Source organism: Camelus ferus, chromosome 16, assembly GCF_009834535.1.
Source record: "Camelus ferus isolate YT-003-E chromosome 16, BCGSAC_Cfer_1.0, whole genome shotgun sequence".
In the NCBI taxonomy this organism is placed as follows: Eukaryota; Metazoa; Chordata; class Mammalia; order Artiodactyla; family Camelidae; genus Camelus; species Camelus ferus.
The window spans coordinates 50,405,974-50,416,747 of NC_045711.1; the positions used below are offsets into that span (position 1 = coordinate 50,405,974).

At 40.2% G+C, this 10,774-nt stretch overlaps 1 protein-coding gene across 2 annotated transcripts in view; it reads left to right on the forward strand.

The window, feature by feature from the left end:
* Window positions 1–8,713, forward strand: part of SPAG9 (sperm associated antigen 9) — a 76,092-nt gene extending 67,379 nt beyond the window's left edge. For both annotated transcript variants that reach the window (XM_006176972.3, XM_006176973.3), the window contains 2 exons: window positions 154–303; window positions 5,118–8,713. In XM_006176972.3, coding sequence (XP_006177034.1) covers window positions 154–303; window positions 5,118–5,233 — 266 coding nt within the window. In that variant the 3' untranslated portion in view covers window positions 5,234–8,713. The remainder of the gene's footprint in view (window positions 1–153; window positions 304–5,117) is intronic.
* The last annotated feature ends 2,061 nt before the right edge of the window (window positions 8,714–10,774 follow it).

Sequence of the window (10,774 nt, forward strand, 5' to 3'; positions counted from 1 at the left end):
AGATGTTTTCTGATCATGCAGAACCTTCTAACATTGGTTGTATTAAAATATACTTACTCTTTTGTTTAGCTTTCTGAAAACATTCAGAAAAAATGAGTCTCCCCCACCCCATTCTGCGATAAGTAACAGTCACCTCTGTTTCTATATAAATAGGTCAAGTCATCAGCCCACAAAGTGCCAGTAGTGGTGCAGATCTGACAGTTGACAAAGCAGGGCCATCTCCACAGGAGCCTGGCAACCAGACGCCCTTGAAGTCTATGCTTGTCATCAGTGGAGGAGAGGGCTACATTGACTTCCGAATGGGTAAGTCATTGGTTCTGGGAGCTCAGTTCTGTGGTGTGGATTTTCACCCACTGCAAATAAGAAACTCAAGTCATTTCTAAGAGGTTTTCTATGAACTCTTTTTTTTTTTTTTTAACTTTTATTGAGTAATAGTCATTTTACAATATTGTGTCAAATTCTAGTGTAGAGCACAATTTTTCAGTTATATATGAACATATATATATTCAGTCATATCTTTTTTTCGCTATGAGCTACTACAAGATCTTGTTTATATTTCCCTGTGCTATACAGTATACTCTTGTTTATCTATTCTACATTTTAAAATCCCAGTCTGTCCCTTCCCACCCCCTGCCCCCCTGGCAACCACAAGTTTGTATTCTATGTCTGTGAGTCTGCTTCTGTTTTGTATTTATGTTTTGTTTTGTTTTGTTTTTAGATTCCTCATATGAGTGATCTCATATGGTATTCTTCTTTCTCCTTCTGGCTTACTTCACTTAGAATGACATTCTCCAGGAACATCCATGTTGCTGCTAATGGCGCTATGTTGTCAGTTTTTATGGCTGAATAGTATTCCATTGTATAAATATACCACATCTTCTTTACTCAGTCATCTGTTGATGGACATTTAAGCTGTTTCCATGTCTGGGCTATTGTAAATAGTGTGGCTATGAACATTGGGTTGCAGGTGTCAGTAGGGTTACTTCTGGATGTATGCCCAGGAGTGGGATTCCTGGGTCATATGGTAAGTCTATTCCTAGTCTTTTGAGGGATCTCCATAATGTTTTCCACAATGGCTTTCCTTGCTTCCCTCTCCCACTCTTAATGATTCAGATGTCTTCTTTTACAATTTTGTGTTTATTCTTTTTGTAATTCATGGCAGTTATCTCCTTTCCAGTTATGAGTTTGTCATTTTTGTAGCATCCTGCTTCTTTTCTGTTTAGAGTAGACCTGCCAATATTTCTTTTAGCATGGGTTTAGTGTTGTTAAACTCTTTTAGTTTTTGCTTGTCTGTGAAGTTCTTTCTCTCTCCTTCTATTCTAAAGGATAGCCTTGCTGGATAGAGTATCCTAGGCTGCATCTTTTTTTCATTCAGGACTTTGAGTGTATCTTGCCACTCCCTTCTGGCCTGTAGTGTTTATGTAGAGAAATCAGGTGAGAGCCTTATGGGGGTTCCCTTGTAACTCACTCTTTGTTTTCCTCTTGCTGCCTTTAGGATCATTTCTTTATCCTTGACTCTGGGCATCTTGATTATAATGTCTTGGTGTGGGTCTGTTAGGGTTCTTCTTGTTTGGGACCCTCTGAGCCTCCTGTAGTTGGATATCTGATTCCTTTAGGTTTGGGAAGTTTTCAGTCGTGATTTCTTCAAAGACCTTTTCAATTCCCTTTGTTCTTTCTTCCTCTTCTGGAACCCCTATTATGTGTAGATTGGCACGCTTTATATTACCCCATAGGTCCCTTATATTGTCTTCATTGTTTTTTATTTTTCTTTCAGCTGTTCTGATTGGGTGCTTTCTGTTGTCCTGTCTTCTAGGTCACTTATTCGTTCCTCTGCTTTGTACAGCCTTTAGGTCAGATCTCATCTCAGCAAATGAGTTTACTAATTCTACCTGGTTCTTCTTTATAGCTTCTATTTCATTTTTGACATATTTTATATCTCTAAACACTATTTCTTTTAGTTCCTTCAGTACTTTGATCAGTCCTTTTTTGAAATCTTGATCTAGTAGGGCATCAATGTCTATTTCCTTGATTGTGCTTTCAGGGGATTTCTCTTGATCTTTTAATTGGGAGTGGTTCCTCTGCTTCTTCATAGTGCTCATATCTCTCTGGCACTGTGGCTTAAGGAGTATCAGTTATCTAGTTCTCCTGGAGACGGTGTGCTCTTGATGATTTTATGGAGAGGTCTTCGTGTCTTCGCCCTGTTTCGCGAACTCAGCTTGCTGTTTCCATAGGCCCTCTGTTGGCGCCCTCTTCTATGCTGCTCCCAGTGGCTGTCGGCTAGCAGATTGCACCCCCTCCCAGCACCGTTGTCAGGTGCTGCGTTCCTGCCAGGAAAGCGGGTTGCTGCCCACCCTTTCCCTGCGCTGGTCTCTTCGCTGCTCTGTGCCGCTGCCCGCTCTGCCTCGGGTTGGCGTTCTGAAGGCGGGCTCGGGGAAGAATGAGGAACGGCCCTGCCTCTGCTCCATGCCAAATCTCAGCTCCTTATTTGTCTTGGTGGTGCGAGTTCTCTGAGGGACCAGGGCAGAAAGATCCTGTCTGCCTCAGGTTGGAAACAAGTCTCAGTCCTGCCTAGGAGGTTGTGGAGCCCCCGGGTGTGGATTCAGGTCTCAGCCCCGCCCCCGGCCGGGGGCTGTGCACAGGAAGAGACGGCGGCTGTGGCTGCGCCCCACCTCTCTTCTCGCGAGAACCGCCAGTAATGGCGGCGCCGGTCCGAGGAGACAAAGGCTATGGCACCCCTCCCCCCAGGGCACACCAGCCCTGTTGCTTTACTTTTTTCGCAATTTATGTGGGACTGAGGTTGTTCTACTCCGTATCCCCTCCGAGCCACGGCGCGCAGCACCCTGTGGTCCCCTGGGGCTGCCTCAGTGCAGCTGCCCCAGTCCTCTCCCCGGCTCGGGCCGCCTGCCCTGGCCCCAGCTGCCAGCTTGCATCTCGGGCTGGGTGTCGCGGGGACCCTTTGTGCCCGTTTAACTCAGTTCTGTCAGTCAAGGGGTGTTCAGTGCAGATCTGAGCCTCGGAGGCTCCCCCTCCATCCCGCTGGCCTCTCCGTTGGAGAGTGGAGCCCCAGTGAACGAGCACCAGTCCTCCTTTGCTGCTCCCTCCTCGCGGGATTGGTCCCGCACTGTTTTGCTTTTTCTTCTTTTTTCCTTTTCTCCTACCAGATATTTGGCGTCTTTGTCTTTCGAAGAGGGAGATGTTCTATGGGAGTTCCGCAGGTGCTCTGGTTGGCTGAGTGGGTCCGTAGATGTGAATTTTGGTGTATTTGTGGGAGAGGGTGAGCTACAAGCGTCCTTCTACTCCGCCATCTTGCTTCTCTCTCCCTTCTATGAACTCTTTACTTGGAAAATGACTTTTAATAAATTTCTCTTTTTTCCTGCTTCCATTTTTTTTATATCAAGGTATATGTATTTGTTTGAATGAACATCAAAAAATAGCAGGGTTTGGTCGTATATTGAGGTTTATGTCAAGAGCATAAAATATGGAGTCAGAAGGCCTTGGGCAAATCATTCAACCTCCCAGAACCTCAGTTTCCTCACTTGCTAAGTGGAGAAATAAAAATACTTCATAAAGTGTTGTTTGTAACCAAATTGATTTCATTTGTTCATTTTCTCACTTTATAAACATTAATTAGCTACTCTGTGGCTGTCAGCCTTAAGCTTGAAATATAGAAACAAATCAAAGCTTCCCTCCAGTAAATTACGGAACAGTACAGAGATAGAAAATGTTAATAAATTATGGTGTTACAGGACTAGATAATCAATATGATGGGGAATTGGTAACTAACAGAGGGAGAAATATGGACAGTTTACTCAGAAATAAGGACTACCAAACGGAATCAACAGATCTGGAGGGAGAGGAATGAGTTCTGTTGGACATACTGACCTTGAAGCCCATGGAAACCAGGAGTTACCTAGATGGGTGTCCACTGGGCTTTAGGGTCTAAGGGTTTTATATCTCAGGAGGGAGAGATTTGGAGGCTCTTGGCATGAAGTTGTGCTAAAATCCACAGGGGCTGATGAGTTCACTCAAGGAGAAATATACATGTATGGACTAGAAGAAGAGGTTCTAGGATAGAACCCTGTTTTGATAGTCCATTTAAAGAATCATTAGAGTTTATGACGGGATCTAAGAAGGAATGGTCAGAGATGGTTCAAAGAAAATAGAGAATTGATGTTTATGAAAGTGTGGTGCTCTTTAAATGTAAAGCACTGTGATGTAAATTTATTTGCTGTAAATAAAGGGACCCTTTGGTCTGGCCTAAAATCACAGTGACTCAGAAAGTTTCTAAATACAAGGCTTTGGAGAATATAATGTTGTAGATTGGTGACAAATATTTATTTATTTATTTGTTTGTTTGTTTATTTATTTAGACAAATACTTTAAAGCTTTGCTGAAAGAATATAAAATTTAGAGTCATGTAAATGACAGGGTGCCACGTGTAATCGGTATAAACTAAAATATCTGATGCAAAAGGCTTATTGACATATTTTTAAGGCAGGGCTTTTAATGTTAAATTTAGGAATTGATTGATTCTGGTGTTAGCAGAAATGAAGTCACTTCAAAGTGTTTTAAATAATTGATTATTGCCGCCGAATTCCTTTATAGAAATGGATTTCACTTGGCTAGGGTGATTTTTGAAACTTTTTTTTTCGAGTACAGTGTGGCAGTTGGAACTATGCTAAGGAGTAATTTAATGAAACCTTTAAATGGTTTTTTCCATTTCCACTAAAAATTCCTTCCATTGTGGATCCTAAAAATAACATAAAAATTGCTTAACCAGGCTTGTCAATAACTCTAGGTAATCCAGCCTGAAAAGCAGATTTGCCTTAAAGCGTAAATTAATTTTAATTTTTTTAAGTTGAATTTGATTTTTTTTGTTCTATTTCCGTTTTTATATCCTACAATAATTTTTAACAATGAGAAATTGATCCTCACTAGTACTTTTCAGAAGTTAAGCAGTGAAGATTCTGACTCAAGGCATTTCTTTTACTGTGTTCTCTGAAACGGGCGTCAGACAAGTTTTACACATACTGCTCATGGACTAACCATGAGTCTGATGTACATCGGCTTGCGTCTTCCATGCTTAATCTAACCTGAGTCTCCTTATCATCTACCAGGTGATGAAGGTGGAGAATCAGAGCTTCTTGGAGAGGATCTTCCACTTGAACCCTCTGTCGCCAAAGCGGAAAGGAGTCACTTGATAGTGTGGCAAGTGATGTATGGTAGTGAGTGAACCCATAGGAAACAGGTGGTGACAGGGAACCATCTCTTCTGCATGGTTTATTTTCCCTTTTCCCCTTTATTTAATGCTCTCGTTGTGAAATCAGTTTCACCACACAATGTGTGAGCATTTTTTTTCTGTTAACTTTATACTACAGAATCTGTCTGACAGTAACAATACAGGAACTAGCTGTTTTACTGCACCAGTGTTATAGGCAATTTCAGTATATCATGAACAAATCAAAGAATGTTTACTTTCTGCAAACTGGTGAATTATAGAAAGCAATCCAGATGTGGTTTACTCTGCCACAGCTAATGTCACTCACTTCATTTGATGGGGTCACTTTATAGCTGTCACTAATAATGGAATTAATGGAAACACTTGATAAATGAAACTGTACCATTAAGTAGAATAGTAGTTTTCCCCAATGTATTGTAAAATTGACACAAACTAATACCAGGTGGATTATTAGGATTTATCTAAATGTCCCAAGAGGGCTAAAAGCTAACTGTAAATTAACTTTCACTTTCAAATCTGACAAATCTTGTTTATATGGTATATAAAACTTTGTTTTCATCAGATTTTGCCGGGGGGGTTTTATATTAAAGAAATTAAGACTACACTATTTAAATAAAAGTTTCTTGTTTCTGACTTATTAGAGCTCTAAGTTTGAGGCCTGCTTCTCTGAATATTGTTTGTTTTTTGTTTGTTTTGGAGACTAGTCTCACTCATTTTCACACTGACATGTTTGAATGGTTTATTATTTATAAGGCTTAGAAGATACACTTCTGCAAGAGGAGGTTTTTTCTTTGTGTTTTGTTTTGTTTTGTTTTAAAAAATTGTGTTTTGGACTTCTCATACCAGTGGATGGTAGTCGTTGGATGAATTTTTTCCATGTAAAAATTAACTTGTTTACCACTTGTTCTTGGACTGCTCTTACCAGTAATAAGAGTTAAGCTGTAGTAGGGATGGAGTATGGCCTAGCGAACTGAATGAGAGATTTGATTAGAAACGCTATTTTCTCTTGTTCTGTATAAAACTGTACAACTACTAACACTTGATATTTTGTATGTAAATGGCATTTAAGCTTTTGTTCCCTTTTGAGATTAAAATGCCAGGAAAACTATGAAGGAGAAGACAAAGCCAAAATAGCATAAAGTAAAAGTTGACATTACATCTTTTCACTCACAATGCCCCTTAGAAAACAGAGTCTGGATTTAATTGATTTTCTTATTTAGTAAGTTTTTAAGAGCCATTTTGCTGCAGTTTTTCCTTCTCAAACTTCTTGAAAATGTATAATTTACCATTTCTTATTCATTACTTTAAGCAAAGCTAAGTATAAGTTTAAGTACTATTTTAAAGTATTAACTTATTGGATAAAGGCCTCCAGTCATCAGAAGGACTACTTCAGAAAAAGGAACCAACGAAGGTCTCAGATGTCTGAGCATCCTCAAGGACCAGGGACTTTTTTCCTGAACTGTCATGGAAAGATATTTGCAAAAAGTACTACCAGTATCTTTTAAACATATAAATGATTAGGCTTGATTATAAAATACACAGGATTTAATGTGTTGAATCTGCCTTTGGATCCACTTGACCACATGTATCTATAAGCACATTGTGTACACAGTACAATTGTGGCCACTTCAGATGTCTAGAAGGAAAAAACTGTTTTGGTAAAAGCTGTATGAAAAGGAAATTTTTTGCTTGAGCTACTTAGTCACTTTTCTTCAGGGCACTGAAACTTAGGTCACTTTTGCATAGCTTATAAGCTGTACTTTTATTTTATTTTAAATCTGAGTCATTTTCGGCAATACTTTAAGGAAAAAAAAAACCCATGTCATTAAACATTTTGGGGGAATGTTGTATAAATCCACAAAAGAGACACCAAAGGTGTTTGGGAATTTTAATCCCAAGAATGTAAACATCCCAGAGTCAGGCCCCATTTGCTGTTCAGTCTTTTACATGTTTCTATGACAATGTAAATTAGGAGATCAGGTGTTAAACATGACAAATGCAAACATGTTACAATAGGTGTTTTATTGCTCTTTTTAAACTTACTGGCTTTAACTTAAGGAATATAGGTATGTAGTTATTTTATCTAAAGCTGTTAGATATCTGTGGCCCTGTTAATTAACTTCAGGGGCTAGAGAGAGTACAGAAAAGCCTGTACAATTTGTTTTAAGGGCTTGTCTTTATATTTGTAATTTCAGTTAAATATTTTCTAAGATTGCTTTACCTTTTCCCCAATAGTAGGTTTATATTCTTGTAACATTCACTTTGGTCAAGGTGGTAACCTTGGGAAGAAAATGCCAAAATACAAGCTTCTTGCAAGCAGCAAGTAGTTGGTGGAATCTGCCGGTAGCTACCACTTCAGTAGTGAAGAGGCTTGAGTACCTTGGCTTGGTCTCTCTGTGTTAAAAAAAAAAAAAAAAAATTACCCCTATTGGAAGAAATAAGGAATATTGAGAATTTTCTCATTTTGTTATGCTTGGGTTATGTATGATGTTGAACCATGTGAAATTGCTGATGTTCAACATTGCTGATCTACAGAAATGGCAGTGTCATATACATCAACCTAGTACTTACTGCTAAATGCAGGTTAGAATTCCTATGAGGCAAAGGGAGAATATTGTTTAGGAACTCAGTGTTGAGAGTGTTTTCCTCTAATTCGTGTGGATCTAAAATTTTTTAATAGAAATAAATATCTTAGTAGCTGCAGCCTGTTGAGAGTGTAAAACATTTTGAGCACAAAATTTGCAGCACATAACTTTTCAGATGAAGCATGTTTGCATAGAAAAGGTTAAAATACATTCTCTCAGTTGCTGTGTTGTTCATTTCTTGTAAAGGTCTACCTACGTTTGAGAATAGACCCTTTAACATAGGCTGCCTTAGTGACAAAACAAAGCAAAACGATTGTCTCATAATATAACTGTCCTAAAGAATGTGTGTCTTGCAAATGCTGTGGAACTGAATATTTGTTTTCTTGGAGTGTTATGACTGTTACCAAAGGACTCAACCAGATTTTGGGCTCTTCTTAATTGATCATGTTGAGAAAGGGACTTATCTTGTCCCAGTTTGTAACAAGGGAAGAGTAGAGAGAATTAAATGTGGAAATCGTAAATGCTTTTCTAACAGGGTTATGCTATTTTGTAACACTAAATGTCTTTTTCTTTCTTTTAAAAAATTGTTTTTATTATTAATTTTGTCATACATTTCTCAATATTTGAATATATTTTAACCATTTTATGTTCTGAATTTTTTTGTCCTAGACATTTTATTCAGAGTTTTACTTGCCTCTATAATCTGAAAAATGGGTTCTAGAGTGTCTGTCCCACTTGCTGTCTCTTAGAGGCTGATGCTTCGTTTCTGTGAGCAAAAAAGCTCATTTAGCAATGTAGTTATTTCAGTATTTATTTCTTTTATGGAATCCCTGGGGTTCAGAATGTAACTTTGTACATGAAATATATATAAATATGTATATGAAACATGTATGAGGTTCAGTGTGTTTTGTTTTTGCCTTTCGTAGGGGTCTGAACTTGATTTTTACTTGAAAGTCCAGTAATCATTCCCCATCAAACATGTCAATTCTGATGGTCAGGACTGTCGCCATTTGGCATTGGCTAAAGGTGAGCAGTGAGGAATACACGAAGAACGTGTTTGCTTGGCTCACGTGTTTAAGTGAGATATGAGTAATAGACAGTAGGGCGTTCTAGAAATGTGGGTGTGCTGAGTAACAACCCACACATGATACCAAGTATACCATTTGCCAGATTACTCAGTAATAAGCGGCAGGCTGTAATGTAGATGTTAATAATATGGTGTGCTTATTTGTGATCCATTTGCTTGGGAGAGACTGGAAGGAAGGACGATTATAAGCCTAATCATGTGGTAGCACAGTGTGCATTCATGTTCAGCGCAGTGTGTTTAGTCTCATGCTGTGTATTTTGTTTACAGGACGTGGGGTTCTGACGGGATAGTAATAGTAGCCCTGGTTGGCATGTCAGTAGGGCAGTCCACTAGATGAAGGTCATAGCCAGTGAGGGTGGATGCTCCAGAAATGAATTAATAGCCTGTCTCATTCCTACTTTGCAGGACCTTACCTAACTGCCCCTTGGAGTCCTTTGGGGCCTGCCAAGCCATTGCTTTGGAAACTGATTTTTTTTTTTTTTTGAGGCTCATTTAGTTATATTCCTGATCCAGCCAGTCTCTAGTGAGAGACTAGGATAGCAGCACAGGACAGCAAATAATTCATTTTAATTTTCTTGGGGGAACAGGACAGGAGCCCTGTCCTCTTCGCTGGAACTGTCACGCTCAGTCCCACCCAGTGGTGAAACTGCCTTTCCAACCTTAATGGAGAGGTTCTGCCTAAGCCTCCAAGGTCTCCCTCATCCAGCCCCCAGGCCTCTCACACGCAGCGGAGGCAGGAGAGCCCTGGCAATCATGAAAGCATGGGCTCCACTTTGAGCAGTGGCCAGCTATTAGGAAAGGTCTTGCAGTTAAGGAACTCCTCAGAATGCCTTAAATATTCGGTAATCGATACAGTTCAGTTTTTAAACTGCCTTCCTTTACAGACGTAGTGGTAGCAGGCCAAGAAGGCAGTAGAAGACCTGAACAGGCCCTGCCCCCTGGGCCCCTGGACCACTCACTTGGACATAGCACCCCAGAGCCACCCACAAAGGCATAAAACCACCCTAGACCTGTTTAACTGGCCGTGGGCATCTGTGAAGTGTGGTGAGTGAGTGTAGCCCAGGTTGAGGACTGCTGCTTTAGCATCTTTGGACCTTAGTTCTCGCATGTGTTAGACGAGGGTGGTTTACCCAGGTGATCTTTAAAAAAATTCTAGCTCTAACCTTTTCTGGGTCTGTGACCCTGGTTCTACTTTGCCTTGGTGTGTTGTCTATACAGATACCAGCCCTACCTGCTTGCAGCTCCACGGTTGCCCCAATCCCCCATGAGGCCCAGGGATCAGGTGGGTGGGATTGGATTATAACTTAGAAAACCCAGTTTATCAGAACGTCACTGGACTAAAGGAGCCAGACAGTGTGGGTCCTTGCTTTTATATCCAAGCAGAACATTGGCTCCCCACCACAGACCAAAAGTAGTTAAGATTTGATTTGAGGCCTCAAGGGAGAAGAGGACCAGTAAGCCTAAGCTCACAGGGCAGCAACTTCATATAAAAGCTGCAGTTCTCAATGAGGCCAGGAGAGGGAGGTGTGGCCAGAATCACCAAGGAGCTAATTCCTGAAAGGGAATTACTGTTCTTCCTCTCACCTCAGGAGTATCAGACTTTACTGGTGTGTTTGGAAGAACAGTTACCCTTGTGATTCTGGTCCTTCCATTGGGACCGGCAGCCTTATTAAGAGGAACTTGAGCAGCCCAGCTGGGTTCACAAACATCTCTTTTCCAGGAGCACAAAGCTTCTTCCTTCTTAGCCACTTACTACCAGTACATGGTACTTTGAACTTACTGCTACATTAAACGCTTAAAGGGAATATTTCATCTCCATTCACTTAATAAGGCTATTTTTTTTTCCATAGAAAAAAGCCATAA